The 21,853-nt window shown below is 36.5% G+C and overlaps 1 protein-coding gene across 1 annotated transcript; it reads right to left on the bottom strand.

Annotated features, from left to right (window-relative positions):
• Window positions 1-2,467: 2,467 nt before the first annotated feature.
• LOC121326629 (arylacetamide deacetylase-like) lies at window positions 2,468-16,892 on the bottom strand. The gene is made up of 5 exons (XM_041269967.1): window positions 16,485-16,892; window positions 8,558-8,783; window positions 7,318-7,387; window positions 5,365-5,536; window positions 2,468-4,736 (listed from the first exon to the last, which is right to left on the bottom strand). The coding sequence occupies exons 1-5, from the start codon at window positions 16,620-16,622 to the stop codon at window positions 4,128-4,130; spliced, it is 1,215 nt and encodes a 404-aa protein (XP_041125901.1). The 5' UTR covers window positions 16,623-16,892; the 3' UTR covers window positions 2,468-4,127.
• Between the last annotated feature and the right edge of the window lie 4,961 nt (window positions 16,893-21,853).

Raw genomic sequence — 21,853 nt, 5'->3', positions numbered from 1 at the left:
ATGCTGTTATGTATAGAACAATGCACATTTCTTATATAACTTAAACAGATAAAAATGATTCCATTATGAATACCTGATAATCAGTCCTGTATTGCTAAAATATTTGATTTTAAGTGGTTGTGTTCTGGGAAGAGAAGAGCATGAACGTGTTGAAATAGAGACTGAATACTCTATGTAATTGTAGAATTATAACTTCAGTCAGTTTAGTTACATATGTGAAAAAAAAAAAAAATTAGGTTCAGCTATCATGAAGAAAAAATCTGCAAACTCAGTCTAGCCTCATTCACCAGAGTTTTACTCTTCCCTGTGTTACGATTAAGATTGAATGCAAGAACAATTTTCTGAACTTTTCTATGACAATGATCCATCAATCTGTTTTTCTTTTGACTGTCATTGAACAACTATGTTTCTTGGGGGCTAAGTAAAATAATATGTTTGTGTTGCTGGTGTGTGCATTTTAACATTCAATTTGGTCTGAAAGAGGGAGCTACAAATATGTAGCATGTGACTTGGTCATTTATTTGTCTGAAATTCCCATGTTATTGCTAAAATACCGTACTGCATAATTATAGGTAGAGACACTGCTCTGGATTAAGATGCAGATATTGTCATGATTAAATAATATGCTGTAATCCACATCACGCTAATGAAAGCTAATTCCCATTTTCTTTTTGCTTCATTGAATATTATCCCTTTCTCAGATCAAAAGAATTCAGGACTAGCATGTGACCATTACGAATGATAAGGATTGCTTTTGCAGACTTGTGTAACAGATAGTTCACATGTCTCTGCTTGAAATTTGCAGATAAAGCTTGCAATCCCCCCTGGCTTTACAGTATCCCACTTACCCTACTTCTGACATTATGTTGATCATTTTCTCTGACCTTGTTAAGAAACTCGACGAAGAAAGACCCTTGCCAAAAACACACTCTAAGGAACTAAAAATCTGGTCACATGATTTTTTTTTTTCAGCATTCCAGAATAAAGTACTAATCCATGTTTTAATAGCTGATTATGTAAAACATGTCTCAGTATAGTTTTTCTCTGTGCATCCTAAAGCCGTAAAACAGTTTGAGCATTCAAGAAACATAAGGTCCAGGTGGCAGCACTGTACACTTCAGGGCGTACTTGTTTATCATAACACTTATAGTTTGGTTCTAAATTGCGAAATGGAATGAGTATTTCTATTCACCTATACAAATACTTTTTGATTAAAGTCACTGACACTGTTGTGTAATGTATGAGTGGAAATATATCATTCGTATTGGTTTAATGTAAATGTAATCACTGGGTAAATCCACTAAGCCAAAATCTTGTTTACAGAGGTGTCCCGGATAAGGCAGGCAGAGCACAATGTAAGAACTTCATGCAATAGTGAAGTGAACAATTTATTTAAATCTTGAGGAAGACTGTTACAGCTGTCCTGGTCTTTGAAAGTTATATATACAAATAATTATGTTCAAAATAAGCCAGTGGTACTTTCTTCTTTATTGATGTGATCAAGTGACGGACAGTGATGCATCTTCCAGTCTGCATTTAGACCAACACTATTTGTTATACATTACATTCAATTACATGCCATTTTACTGACTATGTGATACAGAATGTCACCAAAAACAAGACAAAGAATAAATGTTTGTAGGGCAATTATTTTTCTTTCCTCCATGCTCAGACAGTTTTCTGCTGTAACGGTCTCCCAACTTCAGAACAGCATCCTGGGTCCAGCCACATCACTAGGCCATCGAATTGATCAAAATGTTCCAGTTTTGTGTCTTGTGATGTTTTCATTATGCTCTGAAGTGGATTACAGTATACGTTGTATTCTTTGGCATTTTTCTTGTTGCAAATAATGTATGCAATTTGAAATATCTGGAGTACAAAACAGTTGGATTGCTCTCATGTCTTCGTATCTCTACCAAATGTGTTTGTTTTACTGCAACAATAAAACAACTAAAAATACTTTTGCTAGGATGTTGAGTGCTGTTTTATTATTTACTGGGAAACTGTAATATTTGCACTTTTATACGTAAATAAAAAAGAAAGGATAAACCAGGTAAATATGGGGTCAAAGTTATTGTTAGAAAGAGATCATTAAAAGAAAAGCACATCATCACAGAAAAAAATCAGTCAACAAACAGGAATGAAAAAGTAAACACAAAACAGCATTCATTTCAGTATGTGCAGCTGTGCAACAAATGAAAACATATGGCAATCAGTCTCTCTGAGTTCTGTAAATCTTGCCCATCTACAGAGCTCAACAGCAGGAGTTCTAGAATGGGTTAGAAACCTCTTTCCAGCAAGTTTCTCAATGTTTGGCTGTCTGCCACAGAATACAGGTAACATGAGCTCCACAATATCAGAAGAAAAACCTTCTCTGGTCCTAAGAAATCTGTACACACAAAATAAGGACCAAGTACTGTAAAAAAAAAAAAAACAACAACAACAAAAAAACACGTAAAACAAAAGATGTGCTACAACATTCAAAAACAGAAAAACAGCCCATGTAAAATCTTAACATCTCATTGTGTGTTCGTGATCTGCGAACATCAAGGATTTGACCAAGACAGCAAAACCACAGGGCCTACTTGACGGTCCAAACGGGGAGATCTCAAGATCTAACATGGACTTTCCTATAAAGAATTATAAAGAATTATTATAGTACCATCCCAGATCAGCAGAATAAATACTTAATCAAAAGCTTTTGTTGCCAACATTCCAACTTTCTAACGGAACACAGCGAGAGACAGACAGTTTAGTGTATAAACTATTTTACACTACTATTACTGTACATGTCATGTAAACAGATGTTGCATTCTCTTAGGGCCTGAAGAAAGTCATAAATAACTTTTTGATAAGCCCCTTCGTCTCTAGCACTTATTCAAAAAGTAAGCCTAATTGCAATGGCAGCTCTGCTTATTGTTTTAGATTAAACAGCAAGACACTCCAATGTCTGTTTATTTTAGCACCAGTTCCCCTAGTTTAGTAAAAGTTAATGTGCTTTCTCATACCCTTAATCTGGAAAAATAAGGGAACATGGGCCTAATAAGAACCCTGCAGTTTCCAACCACCCCCATAAATAAATACACTGTTGTATGGCCCAATATTGTCACAAACCCACGGTGCAAAATTCTGTGGGATTTCGGGAGAATTTGAAGAGCTGGGCCAATAAGCAAAATCCCCTCATTCTTTTGAGCCCTTCTGTACATCAAAGATATTAGATCTGACAAGCGTTCAGACATTAAATATTTGAGAATCACTCTTGTGTACATAGGAAATTACTGGAGTGTACTTTGGGGACTGCAATCATGTTCACTATGTGACAGCTTTGAAATCTGCACCGCAGGATAGAGAAGACCCTCAAAGTGAGACCTCACTGAGCTGACACTAATGTTTACAGCCCATGTATACAGTAATATAGTATTTGCAAGGAGCGGATAGCATGACTGGCAAAGCTGCTGAAAATGTCAACTGCAAATATATATTTTTTTATTGTTCTGGAGCATTCTGTTGTGTGTTTTACAATATACTGTATCTCATGAATTGCAATGAGAAAACAAGGCAAAGTTATAGATAAAACATAACTACTGTATATGAATATTTAGGGCATCAGATTCTAATAAATTAGACAAGCATACATTTGTAGTTTGAATTTTCTCTAATGACACTTTGTGTGTATAATGAAATGTGTCACAAGCACATAGATGAAGGTGTCTAGCAAGTCTACAAACTTCAACAAAAAAAGTTTGAACTGCTGAAGAGATGGGGGGGGGGGGGGGGGGTCATATCTCCAAATTGGCTTGGTCCTTAAAGAGTTAACATGGAATTATACTTGACCACAGATCATAATAGCAAACATTAAGGCTCTTCAGTTTCCAGCAATTATTATTACATGTAATTTATATTTATTAACCAAAAATAATTTTTTAGAGTAGACAACTTTTTTTTTTTTTTTTTTTTTTTTTTTATATTTGTATGTAGCTTGACTTGAAAATCCATTCCATGAACTGAGGGGGTTGTTTTGGTTTATAGTTGTGCCATTTAGTAATAATTAAAAAAAAATGATACAGTACATCTTCCACCTATTCATCTTCAGCAGAATTATTTTGAAGCCTTCAAACAGTTCTAGTTTACAGATTGTTATCTAACCACTTAATGTAACTGTTTACCATTCTGTGCCCAACGTCAAAGCTGGTTGGCCACGTAATGAGCATCATCGCCCCGTGGAAGCCGTCTTTAAAATGTTCAAGCGTTACCTGCACCCCTGCTCTTCTTAGCCTTGTGGCATACATGATGCCATCATCCCTCAGCACATCATACTCACAGGTCAGAATGTAGGCTTTGGGCAACACTTGCAATTTCACATCGTCAACTAGCAGGGGAGAGGCTCTGGGGTCTGTGATGGATGAGATTGTTTCTGACGGGTCTGAGCTCTTGCAGCTGGGCATGGTATAATTGTACTTCAATCGGAAGATCTCAGGCAGGAAAATGCTCCAGTTTACAAACTTCAATAAATGAGCAGACTCCAAACTGTTGTGGCTGTTACTCTTCATTGCATGAAAGAGGGATACATCGGAGGTGAAGTATTCACTCCAAAACCTGACCATTAATGTCTTTGGCAGTATAGGCATGTACTCATTCTGCTGGTAGGAAGGTGTATTCATGTCCAAGGCCTGAAGCGCTGGATACAGCAGTACTTGTGCCTTCAGATCAACCTGAATTTCTGGATCTTCTTGAAGCTATAACATACGAAACAAGCTTATCAGCAGCACTCGTGAATATCAGGGTTGTTTTTAATTCTCTCACGTTTAATAAATCTAATAAGATGGCCAATAAATTATCCCAGGAGGTAAACACAAGTTGCCTTAATATAGAGTAGAGTAAAATAATGAAGTATTGTATTATATTAAAAAACAAACCAGAGTAAACTAAGGTAAAGTATAGTAAAACCATGGGAAAAGCATAGTATAACCATGGGAAAAGTAGGGTAAAACTGCAAAAATACCATGCAAAAACACTGTGGTAAACTTTTATAAGGGATGCTATCAGTTCTTATCAATCCACAAAAACCCTGCATAAGTTTTACATGTATACAATCATTGAGGAATTGGGATACAATGGTGTACTTATGATTAATGACTGAACTGTTTCATGGCAAAATATATCTTATTTCAAATTAGACTTTTCAGTGCCAAAAAAAACCCCAAAACCATAATTGATATTTTTAACGTTTAAAGTTCACGTTTTTAAATCATGAATAAAAAGATGTCTTTGAAGAGTACAATCGCTCCCTAAGAAGTGAAAGTTGTTGAAAGACAATTTTCAGTTACTAAAATTAAATGAGATAAATAAACATGACTGGTTTACCTGTTGTACTACTGCAGCAGCTAAATTTCCACCAGCGCTGTCTCCTGAAACAGCTATGCGGTTGACATCCACAGAGTACTGGCGCAGGACATGGTCTTGTACAATGTACTTCACCACATTATAAACATCTTCAAACTGAACAGGAAAATGGTACACTGGAGCCAACCGGTAACTGTAAGACACCATGCAAAACGTGTTAAGACCTGAGCACAACTATACACATTTTTTTTGCTGAACTTTAATTGAAAGATTGGCTCCAAACACTTTATTCACTAGTTCTGCCATCTGTAATTTTAAAAATTATGTAAGAATCAAATGCAAGGGTGCTATTCCAATAAAGGAAAACGTTCCTTCGTGTTACAGAATCTCACCTTTTGCTAAGGGTCCAAATCATTTATTTTAAAATCAGAGTGACTTTCTTTGATAAACAAATTACTGACGCAGACATTTGCCAAAACATTTAGGGATACATGTACTAAGATGGGTCAATCGCAGTGCAAACATACCAGTTTGCTTTTTCGTTAAGACAATGCATTCTGTTCTGTCTTCATTTGACCTATTTCAATACTGTTTTTATATATATATATATATATATATATATATATATATATATATATATATATATATATAAAATGAAAGGCAGTTTAATCCAATCAGATTCTATGGTTGGGGCCCAACCTTCACCCCCAAAAAGCTTTTCATAATCATACAGCAGCCCCTCGCTAGACCGAACATATTTGTCTGACATAAGGAGGTGCCGGGTTTAAAAACAATACAATTAAATCGCACACACATACATTTACAGTTCTCGATCTATTTAAATATGAATCATTGCGCTGAAATAACACTAATGTGTTTGAGATAGGATACACATTACATTATGTAAAAATATCAATCTGTACAGTAGGCCTATACAGTATTCAGTACAGTAGTAAAATCAAATGAATACCTAGCGCTCTTTTCTTGTACTTTAGCCTACTGGTAACAAAATAAATTATGCTGATCGTATACATTGTTGTACAATGCAAATAAAAGATTATTTTAAATTGAAACTAAATTAATTTAGGGTTTATTTTATTTTATTTTATTATTTTTAATTTGGTCTACTTAGTAGCCTAGACAATACACAATAGATCATGGCCCTATACAGATGCTCAGAATGAGCTTGAGGGGTTAGTGGTAGTCCATTGCTCCCAACACGCTGGGAAAACCAAAAATGTCACAGAAATATGTTTTTAAGGCTTGTAAGTACACGCTGAGTTTAGTGAAAATTAGACACTTGGGTGTTCGTCTCAAAAATGCATTGAGCACAACTGGCAACACACGAGAAAAAGCGGACTGGGAAATGCCAGCAAAAATTGCAGCTGTTTAAAACATGCTTTCAAAAGTTCCTCAGCTTTAGTACATCTCATTACAATATTTTTGATCCCTCACTATCTCCACCCAGTTTTTGCGAATTTCTGCCGGAAACTTCAGAATTACATATTCATTTAAGGCTAAAGCGCAAATAAGAACTACGGCTGCAAAGCATTCTTTAAAATTATGCGTTTGTTTAGTACATTTCACACTACACTTCCGACTGGTTTGCATAGGGTTTGCGACAGACGAAACACTTTAGTACATCTACCCCTTAGTGTTTAAAACTATGATTGTCCTATACATTTGTACAGAGCCATAGAATTTAACTTAAGTTCTTAGGAAACAGCTTTTCTACTTTTAATTGTATCAGTATTCCAAAGCCTCAAGCAAACTAGTACAAAATAAGTACAAATAAAGATGACTAAAATGCACAACATCTGTTCAAGCTTTTCAAAACTAAAACAAAAAATAAAATTAAAAAAAAGAAAACACTAAATCCGCCAAAAGCTTACGCCAGACCAAGGTACAGGCAGGATAGATGAATGTATTGCACATATTAAACACATTACAATGGAATGTAGTGCACAGTCTTACTCTACAGATACAACAACAGCATTCAGTTCCTTGGCAGTCCTTCTGGACAGAAGATCATAAGGTCCCATTCCTTTAAAAAAACAAAAAACAAAACATAAATCAAATTACAGATGGAAAACGGTAACTGCCAGCTAATGACCGCATCTTAAACTTCCACACAAACTGATTTTTATTGTTTTGCTATTTCTACCCCTTGAAGCAGGAGGCTTGTTTCTTGTCAGCATTCTGATTCTCCTAACAGTTTTTAGACTAAAGTATGTGTTGACAAAATGTAATTGGATTGTGTGTGGATGGTTATGTGCTCTAGATGGAGGTATCAGGGAGGGGATTCTCCAGATAAACCCAACATTGTACTGCAGCTAGTTCTGACCCAGCTGCCTATCCACTCACATCATGCAAGAAAAAAGATATGGTTTGAATTCTAGGACAATGGGATTATCAGCAGGAAATTCAATAGAAGGCATATACATTGTTGAGGTTTTTTCAATGGGTTTTCAAGTTGATATTTTTTGCTTGCATAACCATTATTAAGGCATTCCAAATATTCAGCATGTCGACTAGACTCATAGGAACAGGGAGCTGGTAACAGAGAAGTGGCGAGCAATTTAATATGCTGCTACTAGCAATGTTTGTTTTGTTTTGCAACAGTGTCATAAATGTCTTACTGTTTTTACTATCTATTGCTGTCATCATAATCACCACATACTGTAAGATGGCATCGGGAAATACAGAGCCTTGACTTTTATCAAGGCGTTTTCTCCCAGTGTGCAATGGAAACCATTCTCCAAATAAAAGAAGGGGAATCTTAAAAAGAATAATTTCTACATTTCTCCTAACAGAAATATTAAATAGATTGAGACCAGTGATCTCAGTTTGAGAAAGGCCACCAATAAAAGCTTCGAGAAACACCTTACAGGCTCAAACAGGAGCAGTTATACTGTGAAATATGCATGTCGTTGTTTTTCATGTTTCATCAAGGTGCAGTATTGAAGTATAGGGTGCTGTGCATTACAAGCTGATATCCACTTCATTAGTGTCAGAGCAGGATTTCTATACACACTGACCTTGAGTGGGGTGAACATCAGCCTGTATCTTACACAACACTCTATAGTCATATATACATTAAACAGTATAGCTAATCATAATGTCACATCATTTCCATGATCTGATACATATATATATGGCTGTATCACATTAAGCTCACATATTTATATTATTATACTTTTTTTTTTAAACTTACTTGCACTGCCTAAACACCAACCCCCACCATGTATAAAGATAACAGCTCTGTTGAGCTCCCCATTGGGTTTTCTCTTGGGTTGATATACAACAACTGGTACATCATAAAACAAAGCATCTGTAACTTTCACATTGTCATCAGATGCTGGAACGACCTCTTCAGCTACGGTGAGGAACATCATCACACCCATGTAGTGCTTCAGACCAAGAAGCTCACTGATCTCTGCCTAAGATAACACAAAGAAGAGAAGGTTTAACATGCTGCTATAAAATAGAGATTAGAACACGGAACTGAAACCTTGGGCATGTGGCAAGCAAGTATTACAAATATGTTGATTTCATAGTCGTGTTGAAACATGATAAAAAAAAAATAAAAAAAAACATAAATATATTAGCAATAAAGTTTATGCCAGACCAAGGTACAGAGAGCAAAGATTAATTGTGATAAAGGTTTTAAAATACGACCATAAAATACGCATTAGAAGATGTAATTGGAACCTTTGTACACTAATGTGATAGGTACTTGCTGAAATGTATTGCTGTGTTTGTGACGCACACGAAAAGTGAGAATTCATACATGAAAAAGTATGGACACTTTATTCTTTTTACTTACCTGTACCTTTAAAATAGGAACACGTCAAGTCCTCCTTGAACCTAAAGGAAAAGCCTAGTAAACTGCACTATTTGATACAGCCACTAGGTGGAGAAGCCTAAATGCAGGACAGCGCTATCAGTTAGTGGTGATATCATGCTTTCTTTCAGTAGTAAAACCGAGAGACTGCAAGTAACAATTGATTTAGTCCTGTCTTTACTTTTCCTATTTTAACAGGTTAGTAAGAGTCAATATAGCATTGAAACGCCATAAATCACAAGGTTAAATGCCGTAGATTATTATTCTGTGGGTTTGGTGCATTATTTTGGTGGTTTAAATATGTATTTTTAATATACAAAAGCGCACATTTAGAATCGGCCATTATAGTGGAGATCACCACGTGGGGATAATAATACAGATAGTGTTAGTCAGTGAAGACAAGATGGCGATTATGTTTATACCAATATGAAGACTATCTCAAAAGGCTTGTTATTGGTTATGTTCTATTGCTATTATTTTATTGTCATGATTATTATTGTTCTTCTCTGCACTTCTTCAATGAAGTGATGGATTGTTTTATGTTTTAAAACTTTCAGTAGTAAAACCGAGAGACTGCAAGCAACAATTGATTTAGTCCTGTCTTTACTTTTCCTATTTTAACAGATTAAACACTTTATCTTCTGTTGATGGGCTCTCTGCCCGAGACCCGTAACATGTTCGTAGTAGTGTTGAAACATGTCACTGAAGCCACAAGTGAGACGAGGTAAAACAGGTTGCAATTCAAACGCACACAATCTTATCTAGTGCGCAAATCGTTTCATCTGCACTTCCCTCCGACAAGTATTGGGACCCACAGATTAATCCAGAATGAATGCTAACTTCTGCAAACATTCACCATTCTAGCCAATCTTCCAACTCATCCAGTAAATAACACCGTGTAAAAACATTTATTATTTTTTTTTGGTTCCTGGGTAGTAAGTGTTATTTCCTAATTGCTTATGCCTCAAAAGTATAGAAAATGGCTATTATTCCCCACAAATTTTGCTTTTGTGACCAGGACAGTGATATTTTGAAATTTACCTATTTTCCAGAACATTCCAGATACATTCAGTGCTGAGTAAACTTGGAGTAACTTCTAGAACTTTCCAGTAATATGAATAGTAGTATAAATACAGGGGTCTTAAGCCTACCAGTTCAGTTTAGTTCCAGCTGCCTAAGTGGATGCATATCTGCATTTTTCTGAGATGGCATCAAGAGGCTGCAAGCATCCGGCAGAAGCATTTTGCTACGTCTGCGGCCAATTTATCAAGACAAGAGCGAAAAAGTACTCCGTGGAAGCATCTGCTAAGATGTGTGAGGCCGACAAGGCATATTTCGGCATGCCTGTCGGGGATCAAGACAAACCCTGGGCACCTCATTTCACCTCCGAGCACTGCAAAAAAACTCTGGAAGGTAAGATGGACAATTGTTGCTCGGAATTTTATGTTATAAAATTTGTTAAAATTTTTAAAATTGTAAAAGTTTTTAATTTAAAAATGTTTTACAATTTTCAATGTTATTGAAAAAATATATCATATATGAAAAATGTTGCGAGAATCTCTTACACATTTCACAATGGGTGAAATAAATGTATTTTTGTAGGATGGTACAGAGGGGAAAAGAGAGCCATGAAGTTTGCTATCCCAAAAATTTGGCGGGAACCCACTGACCACTCAAGCAACTGCTACTTCTGCATGGTGGACCCTTCCAAACATCGGACTGGCAAGAATGCACCTGCTATCACGTATCCGGACCTTCCTTCGTCCATCGCCCCGGTGCCACACTGCCATGAGCTCCCCGTACCCACTCCTCCGGAGAGAGAGCAGCCGTCTTTAGAAGAGAGCGAGGAAGACGTTGTAGATCCAGATGACAATTTCAGAGATGGAGTGGAGTTGAGAAACCCATACTACCCCAACCAAAAAGACCTCAACGACTTGATTAGAAATCTTGGTCTCGCCAGGTCCAATGCCTTGCTTTTGACGTCTAGGCTCAAGCAGTGGAACTTGTTGGATGAAAGTGTGCAAGTCGCAGATCAGCGGAAGCGTCACCAACCTTTCTCCAGCTTCTTCACCTGTCAAGATGGGCTCTGCTTCTGCCACAATGTGACCAGTCTGTTCGAGGCAATCGGAATCGCCTGTAACCAGAATGAGTGGCGCCTCTTCATTGACAGCTCATCCAGGAGCCTCAAAGCCGTGCTGCTCCATAATGGTAACAAGTACCTGTCTCTTCCCCTGGCTCACTCGGTGCACCTCAAAGAGGATTACAACAGCATCGAGACCTTGCTGGACGCCTTGAAGTATGATGAGTACGGCTGGGAGGTCATAGGAGACTTAAAAATGGTGGCATTCCTGATGGGTCTCCAAGGCGGTTTTACCAAGTTTCCCTTCTATCTTTGCCTTTGGGACAGCAGGGACACCAAGGCGCACTACCACAGGCGGGACTGGCCACAGCAGACCGAGTTCTCTGTGGGGAGGAACAACGTCAAGTGGGAGCCACTGATGGACCCCCGGAAGGTGCTGATGCCACCACTGCACATCAAATTGGGCCTTATGAAACAATTTGTCAGAGCTCTAGATAAGGAGTCGGCAGCCTTCAAGTACCTGCAAGACTTCTTCCCTAAGCTGTCTGAGGCAAAGGTCAAAGCCGGTGTCTTCGTCGGACCACAGATAAAGAAGATCCTGGAGTGCAATGAATTCCCCAAGAAGCTCACTAGTAAGAAGAAACTGGCTTGGAACAGCTTTGTCGCAGTGGTTTGGGGTTTCCTGGGCAATCACAAAGCCGAAAACTATGTGGAGCTGGTTGAGACTCTGGTGAAGAACTAAGGCACAATGGGCTGTAGGATGTCCCTCAAAGTCCATATCCTTGATGCTCATCTTGATAAATTCAAGGAGAACATGGGAGCATACTCAGAGGAGCAAGGCGAGCGCTTCCACCAGGATATACTGGACCTTGAACGCCGCTACCAAGGACAGTATAACGAGAACATGATGGGAGATTACATTTGGGGGCTGATTCGTGAAAGTGATTTACAGTATAATCGTAAATCTCGAAAAACTACTCACTTCTAAATAGTCATTTTTGTATTATTTTAGTATAAATACATGTTAATTTGGATTCATATGTTGTTTTTTTCTGGCTTTATGTGAACGAAAAGACACACATTTGCCCGTTTTCTCATTGGAAATAGGTAAATTTCAAAATATCACTGTCCTGGTCACAAAAGCAAAGTTTGTGGGGAATAATAGCCATTTTCTATACTTTTGAGGCATAAGCAATTAGGAAATAACACTTACTACCCGGGAACAAAAATTGTGTTACATAGTGTAATCAAATGAGATGCTTGAATTACCATGACCTCAGCTTGTAAAAACAGCACAGACTCCCTGAAAATAACAGGGCTGCGTTGAAACTATGGGTATCATTGCTACAAAAGTACAGCCTGAAGAAGGATGTTGAATACTTGAACAGAGAAGGTACAGCAATAATGAAAGAACTAAGTTCATTATGAATTCAGGTGCATTGATTCTGATTTAGACAATGGAGTATTCCCCCTTCAGTAATTGTGTGCACAGTTGTACAACGTTAAGTTTCCTATCTGTGTATCTATTTTATAATGCATATATGTTTTTTTATTATTATTTTCAAAGTTCTGGCAGGGCAGTTTCTTGAACTCCATAGAGTTCGCACAAGCTGCTTTAGAATTGCTAAAAATGTAAAAATGTGTGACCGAAGGGGATATTTAATTGATCTAAATATGAAAATCTATAAAAAGCTAAAGGTTAACATTTTAATGCTTTTAATTAAGCATGATTTAGATCGGACACTGTTTTAATCAGTGTTAAACGAAACTGTGTTAAACGCTGAAGATATACAGCAATATTTCAAGATTCCTCCAATATCAGGGACGTCTTAACATTATAAACTGGTACGTCTTAACATTACTAACATTACAGGCTGGGATGCTTCTGATAGCCTAAAATCAGTGTGTATTATCAGTATTTGTAGTCACCATCACATTACGTTATCCATAAACTTCTGCATATTGTACAGTATGCAGGTCTTGATTAATACAACATTTTCTATGGAGCAGTTTGACATTTGTATTTGCCTTCCAGCACACCCTTTCTTGAAATGTGTGGTTTTGTTCCATCCAAATACCTGAAAAATACATTCTTCCACACCGTAGCTCACAAGCTCCTTTCATGACCTGTCTCTTACCAGGCTCCTCAGTTTAAGCACAGATTACATGTCTTGTAATTACATGTCAGATTACATGTCAGTTTACATGTCTTCAGGCTAACAGATGAAACGATGATCCAGACTCAAAATGTCACCATTAATTTTTATCTTTGTTCTTTTTTTAATTTGCACTGGTGCAGCAATGTACTTTTGTACTGTATTGTAGCTACTGCCTGATGAATGATGCTCCCTGCAGTTGTCCATCGCAGATTGGAAATAGTCGACAAGCTGTTGAAAGGCCTCCTCCCCCAGGCAAGGGGTTAAGATAAGTCCCCCTCACTCAAAGCTTAAAATCACTGACACATTTCAGTTTGATTTCACACCAATGAAGGTATTGAAAAATAAATTGTAATTAAAATATTTGTTTTAATTCTCAGTGGGATTACCACAGTTTAGGGTGCCAGAAGACATGGATAATGTTGAACCCTGAACTGGATTGAGATCAAGCAATTCGATAAAGCAAGGCTACATACAGCAGACAGAGAGAGTTGACAGTTTAATATTAATAGTGTGGAAATGGTATACAGCACTGCTTTACGTAACAGCACAGAGGCTGGGCATGAACCAACAACCTCATCTGCATTTGTGGTATTAGAGCTTTTAACCTCTCATCTCATCGACATGGGGGACAGAATCTGTAAAAGCGGTGGATCATACAACAGTGTATCACATAAAACTAGTCCAACAGAGAAATACAGTGCTGTGGAATGACCAAGCAATCGAAAGAATGGGGAAAACTGAAAAATAGAATTGGTCTTTTTTAAAAAAATGGAATTTGCTTTTCCCCAAAATGGAAAACCAGTAGCCCTTAATTCCACCTCCCATCTGAGTCACCTTAAGACAGAGTTGCCATAATGTGGTAGGTGAAGGTAGTTCCCCTTTTTGTCAATACAGCAATGAGAAGAAAACGTTAGGTTACTTATCGTAACCCTGGTTCCCTGAAAGAGAAGATCTACTCTACAGCGAGATGAAGCAGCACAGCCGGGTGGAGGAGTATATGGCTGGATGGCTGAGTAACAACTGCTCTGCAGCTATCCACAGCACGACCCTGAACAGGGCTGTCAGGTGTGACAAGAGACGGGACACACAGTGGCAGACGACAACAGACGGCGGCTTGGGGAATCACTCGACAGCGGGATGCGGCAAGGCCTAGCCCTGTGGAAGAACTGTATTCTCCCAAGAAAGAAATAGACACTCAATCACGCGGTGACTGCACAGGCAGTCGCTCACACACGACAGACTAAAAAGCAGAGCAGCCTACAACGCACATAATGTCTACATAATATTGTTGGTGGTCGTCTTCGAATTGAAAGGGAACGCGTTAGACAAGCCCCTAATCCAAAGCAATACCTGTACATAGAAATACTTTTAGTCTAAGTGAAGAACTACGACCTTTGAAATGCAGACATTTTATCACAGCTTAAATCATATGGGAACTTTGAGTTAGCAATACTTTGCCTGTAGGTCTTCAATTTAAAAAAAAAAAAAAAAAAAAAAAAAAAAACACCTCTCTATAGCAAGACTAATTACACTCTGGTCACCTAAAAGCATGAAATGACTTCACCCTGATCGTCCTTCCACCATAGAGAGTTAAACAGGAATTGAAAAAAAGTATTTGCACTGTGTTGGTTCTTTAACCCCTCCAGGGTATTTGACATAGAATCAAGAGACCTATAGTAATATTGCAAAGAACGCAAATGAAAAAAATAAATAATAAAAAAGGTTATTTCTGTGTAAATATTTTTAAACTAAATAAAATGGTTTCTACATGAAAATATCAATTACATGAATCTGCGATGGTCGACTTTGTTATTATCATTATTACACTATGTAACACAATTTTTGTTCCTGGGTAGTAAGTGTTATTTCCTAATTGCTTATGCCTCAAAAGTATAGAAAATGGCTATTATTCCCCACAAACTTTGCTTTTGTGACCAGGACAGTGATATTTTGAAATTTACCTATTTCCAATGAGAAAACGGGCAAATGTGTGTCTTCGTTCACATAAAGCCAGAAAAAAACAACATATGAATCCAAATTAACATGTATTTATACTAAAGTAATACAAAAATGACTACAAAAGATTTAGAAGTGAGTAGTTTTTCGAGATTTACGATTATACTGTATTATACTGTAGTCATTTTTGTATTACTCTACAAATAACACTTACTACCCAGGAACAAAAAAAAAAAAAAATTGTTACACGGTGTTATTATTATTATTATTATTATTATTATTATTATTATTATTATTATTATTATGAAAATACATGTTCCAGCTACTCATAAAGTAGCCAAGACAAAACTAACTGCAATTACCTGGTTCCATCACATTAAACTCATTAAAGTACATTAAATTGTATTGCAAATTGCTGGGCACGCTGCCTTGCCTATAAATAACGGCAGTTTTAATCGGATACTTCTATAAATACAATATAGCTTATGGGTGAGCTTTTCATAATAACGCGGTCTATTATTAGCATTAAATAAGAAAGACTACAACAGCAGGTTTATGAAAATCTGAGGTAATCTGCTCGTGAAAGTATTGTCAGGTAGATTTATTAGCAACGCAGTTCCATGAAAAAACAAATGCGTCTGGCTTTTAAAGAAATAATAACCCTAATAATACTAATAATAGTAATATCCACAGCAAGTACGCATGATTGATTCTCTGCAAATTAAGAGTTCCATTATGTTATAAATATAAATTCAGCAGACTGCAATATCCAAAACCCCAATACTACTACTACTACCAATAATAATAATAATAATAATAATAATAATAATAATAATAATAATAATAATAATAATAATAATAATAATAATAACATACATACATACATACATACATACATACATACATACATACATACATACAGTACAGTATAAATACTATCATGAAAACACACGTTTCCTGTACAGCAGTATAAGGAATTATATCGATTATTGACAGTAGCGTCGGTACAGTAGTATTTTAAGGAGAACGTCCCAAACAATGAACAAGTTCTGCAAGTTGTCAATAGAAATAAAAAATAAATAAAAAACGTGAGAAACATTACCAGGTTACTAAGACTTCTGAAGAAAGAATCTGTAACCATCAGCTTCCATCTCTCTTCAATATCATACGGAATTGGTGAATAAACATAATAAGCGACGAGGACTCCAGATAGTATTAGGAGTATTCCTTTGGACCACATTTTTGCATGAAAATGTTGTAGTGTGCAGAAATAATCTCTCTGCCCGCTTTACTGATTAACAAGTCACTACTGTCAGGGCAAAGTGTAAGCTCTGTTCATTTTGAAACGAGCGAGTAAGATATGACAGCACGTGTTAATGTCATCTGACCATCAATACGCAAGTCTAAGCGCTAGTATGCGATGCAGCCAGCTTTACTTCACCCCACTCCTTCTAGTTCATCTGGATACAACTTGTAACAGAAAAACAAAACAATATTCATTAAGCTTTGTAACCATGTAAACAGGCAGGTGTGTTTTGTTTTTTTCTTCCTCTGAACGGTAAGTCCAATCAGTGACGTTGCTTGTGTGAGAGAGTTTACAGTAATATGGGGAGGGAGGGGGTACTGTTTAATATAGAGGAAGGATATATATATATATATATATATATATATATATATATATATATATATATATATATATATATATATATATATGAAGCATATGTACGTAAAGCAGTGCTGTATACCATTTCATTGTCTATGTATTTTAGTCGGCTATGCCATGTATGTGCTTTGGCAACACAGTTCTTTCTATTGTCATGCCAATATGCCACTTTTAATTGAATTGAATTTAACTGAATTTAACTGAATTGAGAGAGAGAGAGAGAGAGAGAGAGAGAGAGAGAGAGAGAGAGAGAGAAATATGATTAAGAGGATTTAAGAAGGCTACATACAAACATTGGCATTACTTACATGGAAACAATATACTGTAATTCTCAAACAAATATCTAATATTACATTAATTACACTGTTTTTAACAAGTAATTACTTGGTAATTATTAAGTAATACTGATATATTTACATTAGACATACAGGAAATAGCTACTTAATAATTAAGAGGCAAAAGAGTTCACTAAGCAGGAGCAGCAAAGTGTCTGCTGCTGTTAGCAAAGCTATCAACTCAGTGCGCTAGAATAGAAATGACATTAGTCATGCAGACAGGAGAGTCCAGGTTTGAGTCCTGGCCCTGTCAAGCTACAAACCTTGACCAGGGGTTTCACAGTGAGCATCACATTACATTTTGTCTTTAACTCATCCGATCTAGTTAGGTATAATTAATCCAGTGGTTTTTTTTGTCAGCCCAAAATACTTGTACATCACCCAAGTTTTTTTTTTTTTTTTTTGGTTATTTCTTGTTGTATTTGAAAACACAATTTGTCTTTATCTACCTGGGAGAGTCATACAGTTTATTTCACAATAGGACTATTCTCCAGGGTTTTGTTCTCCCAGAGCAACTAGCTAATTGTATGTGTGGGAAGGGCATTCAGGTGCAATCGTGATAACCCCAGGCCTTAGACACTGCCCATGGCTTTATTGTTAATATTACTGGGATTAATGTGTGAATATTTGCATTCATTATTGAGGAGACTGACTTACCTAACTAGATCGGATGAGTTAAAGACAAAATGCTTGCTTGCTTTGATAATATTAATAAGCAAGAATTAAAATGTGCCTAATTATTTTACCCCCATTTTCCCCCCAGTTTAGATTGTACGATAATTTTTCTCCTCACTGCAGCAAATCCCCACACAGCTCAAGAACTGAAGGTCTTCCAATCCCACGACCAGGCCAGCTTCCTATTCTACAGTATTCTACAAGAACTCGAGAGCGGATATCAGCGAGCTAGTGGCCTCTGGGGGACAAGGGCCAGCCCTGTGTGTCTCTACCCGAGCTCACTGGGTGTCTAGCCGGTAAGGTTACCCCCCTTAAAAATGTGACACATTCTGACCTTTATGTGACCTTGTTGTACTAGTGGCAGTCTGATATTGGATGAGGATGAGAATGAGAAACTTTAAAGTAAAAAATATCTGATGGTAACTTAAGCTGAGATTTTATTTTAAAACATGTTATATAAGCAGTGTCAGTTTTCTTGTATGTTTACAAGCTAATTAACACACTTATTGTCCAGGAGTAGTAGTTTAACAGTACTGCCCTCCATTCATTCGCCCATTCTCGTTCTTGTAGTCTGTTTTTGTTTTCTGTCTGCAGAGGGTAAGAACATGCAACATGCTAGGCCAGTCAATTCAGTACATCGTGTTCTTAGCATTTAAACTAACATAGTATGTGAAGAGTTAGAATTGACAGTCTTTATTAAAAGATTCCATATCCCAATACCCCCCCCCCCCCCCCCCCCCCCCAGGGACAGGTGTCTTTCTACTTATGAAATGGTTGTTATTTTATGGTTGATATCGTGCTACAGTGGTTAGAGCACTCATTGCTATGGGAAATAGGATACATTTCCTGATATTTATATGCATCAGGATACGCCTTGGTTATTTAAAGATAACATCTTTGTTTCACTGTTTCCCTGAAGCACCGCTAGACAGTAACACTAGACTTTAAGATGCATTCTGGCAAAGAGCGCCATACCCTGTATGATGTAAGTCATTGAGCAACTTCCCAGGCTCACAAAACACACATTCTGCAGACAGGTGAAAAGAGGGTTAATAATGAAAAACCAACCAATACTTATTTTATAACCTGTGTTCAAAAGGGTGATTCTATGAGATGAAAGCATGGTGGTGTTATTTCCAAAATGTAACAGTATACCAAATTGAACTGACACTGAACTAGTTATTATTATTATTATTGTCATTTAGCAGATGCTTTTATCCAAAGCAACTTACAGAGACTAGAGAGTGAACTATGCATCAACTGCTACTGCAGAGTCACTTACAAAGGACCTCGGTTTTACGTCTCCTCTGAAGGACTGAGCACAAGGAGGTTAAGTGACTTGCGCAAGGTCACACACAGTGAGTCAATGGCTGGGATTGAACCTGGAACCTCTTGGTAAACAAGCCCCTTTCTTTAACCACTAGCCCACCAAGCACTAAAGAAGACATTTGTTTTCTGAGCACATTAAGGGTTGTTTAGAAACACTAAATCGACTTTAATCTCTGGCTGGTTGAGACCCATATAAACAAAAAGTGATACTGTAGCGTGCTTCACTTCAATAGTCCAGTGTAAACTGTCACATTGCATCTCTTCTATCTGCTTCTACAGCTATGTCCAAAAGTTTTGCATCTCTGATTATCAAGACCTTATTTGGACTATGGTTTGCAGGCATGTATTTTTTTCTAAATGTTTTAGAAACAACAAAATAAAAACAAAGGAATCTAAGATAGCAGAAATAAATTAACTTAAATTAACTTAACTTGTTGCAGTAATAATACAGATCGTGCTATGTTGTATATTGATAGTGTTTGTGTCTGCTAATGTATCTTTCATATCAGGAAAATTAGGGTGACATTTTAGTTATTAAATCTAATAAGCACAAAATCAGACTGCAGTTACAGGGCTGCTATAGGCATCATAATTCCTTCAGTACCACTGTGTTGACATGCAGTGCTTAGAAAATTCCTGAAGTCATTCAACTGACATTAAATTAAAAAAAAAAAAAAAACTTAAAAACATATTATAAAGAGTTATAAAATAGGTATTTTAAATACTCTATCCTGATTGGGCAAAACAGGTCACGTGGGGATGTTGATATTACAGCCTATCACCATGGGTCGGCACTTTTTTCAAAAACGGCCAAATCACTGGCAGATATCCACACCACTAGAATTTAAAAACAAAAACATAAAGCAGACATATTGAAATTTATCGCAATAAACATGACCGATGAGATTTATGTAAATGTTGAACTTTTGATAAACCGAAGTGTACACGAGATATTAAATGAATCTGAACCGGACACTAATGATTCATTAAAGTAGTGGAAAAAAAAGCAAAAGTAAGTATTCAAATAAATTCAAAACTCACCATGTAGTATGTAGTTACCATACTATAGTATAAGCACCTCAAGATGACCATTAGATGGTGCCAAATGTCTTGAAATTCAACCTGTTGAAGTCTTTTAGAACGTTCTTATTATTTAGCGCAATAGAATATGAAATATAAAATGGCATCTTCACAAGAAGCAGATCTATTAGATTGATTTGTTTTTCATTCAAATGTTAAAGATGCTTGAGCCAAGAAATCAGTGTATTTTATTGCTACAGGAAAGGAATTGGTTTTGGAAAACTGTAAACTGTATTTGTGCAATATATATATATATATATATATATATATATATATATATATATTATAATATATATATATATATATATATATATATATATATATATATATATATAATACACGTGCATATGTATTTGCAGTCAATAATCAGTGATATAGAAACAATAGGCACTCCTGGGTGAAAATGTAGACCACTTTGTGCTTTAATTAGTTATCTTGAACAACTTCTAAAAAGTCTCATGCATTTTATATATATATATAATACTTTGCACAGATTGGATGGAATTTCAGTGTGTTCCAGCTTCCCGGCCTGTTTCACATTTTTTTAAACAAGACATCTGATATGCTGATAGGTCATACTGTAATATAAACAGTACAATATATTCATTTGAATACTTTCTGGCTGTTTGCCTGCCTGCTGCAGCTTGCTTTCTGTGCACTGGAAAGCCTTGTGTAAGAACTGACTTAGAGCTAAGAGGGCACAAACTCTTTGATAATAAGGTGCAGAGTCCCATACTGTTTTTATTTTGATTATCGTTATTTATTTTTTAATCGTTACTTGTATAGCAAAAATATTATTTGGAAAAAGTAATTACTCATACCTCACTGTTTTTTATTGGTTCCTGAGGTATGATTAAGTTGAACATTTAGAGCAATTTAGGAAAATACCTGTAGGAAATGAAAACAGGATGGTCAATTTAGACTGGCATTCAATAAAAGTGTCAACAGAAGCCTATGGCTGAACGCATTGACTACCACATTGACTGAGTTTTATTTTAGTATTTAGAAATAACTGTTTAGCACATAAATATAGTACAAATAAGTGGCATATTAAAAAGCACTGCCCCATGAGATAAATTAAGAAAAAAAAAATGCAAACCTATAAAGTATGTGGCCATCTTTACTAAGAGACATAAATTGTACAACAATTTGAAAATATGTGTTAAAGACGCAGCTAACGGGGAAAAATGCCTCAGTTGTATCAGAAGAAGTACACAGGGAGCTGTAAACTGCACTGACATGCTTTCTGAATTAGTTTCTGAATTATGTCTGTGGGGGCCCTTGGTAGAAGTGAACCACTGGGATATCAGCTGGTTTTGATTCAATACGGGCATTACAGAGCAATTGCGCATGTTCATGTTCATGGTGGTACTCCGTACATACAATTAC

The sequence above is a fragment of the Polyodon spathula genome, chromosome 14 (genome assembly GCF_017654505.1).
Source record: "Polyodon spathula isolate WHYD16114869_AA chromosome 14, ASM1765450v1, whole genome shotgun sequence".
Lineage (NCBI taxonomy): Eukaryota > Metazoa > Chordata > Actinopteri > Acipenseriformes > Polyodontidae > Polyodon > Polyodon spathula.
Note: the sequence above shows the minus strand (reverse complement) of the source record. Positions and strands in the feature narration are given on the sequence as shown.

Bases quoted from the DNA above. Each gene is read 5' to 3' on its own strand.
- LOC121326629 (XM_041269967.1), bottom strand. From the start codon at position 16,622: ATGTGGTCCAAAGGAATACTCCTAATACTATCTGGAGTCCTCGTCGCT. The intron at 8,784-16,484 runs GTAATGTTTCTC...GTGTTATCTTAG, and splicing joins TCAGAAGTCTTAGTAACCTG to GCAGAGATCAGTGAGCTTCT. The intron at 4,737-5,364 runs GTAAACCAGTCA...CGTATGTTATAG, and splicing joins CTGCTGCAGTAGTACAACAG to CTTCAAGAAGATCCAGAAAT.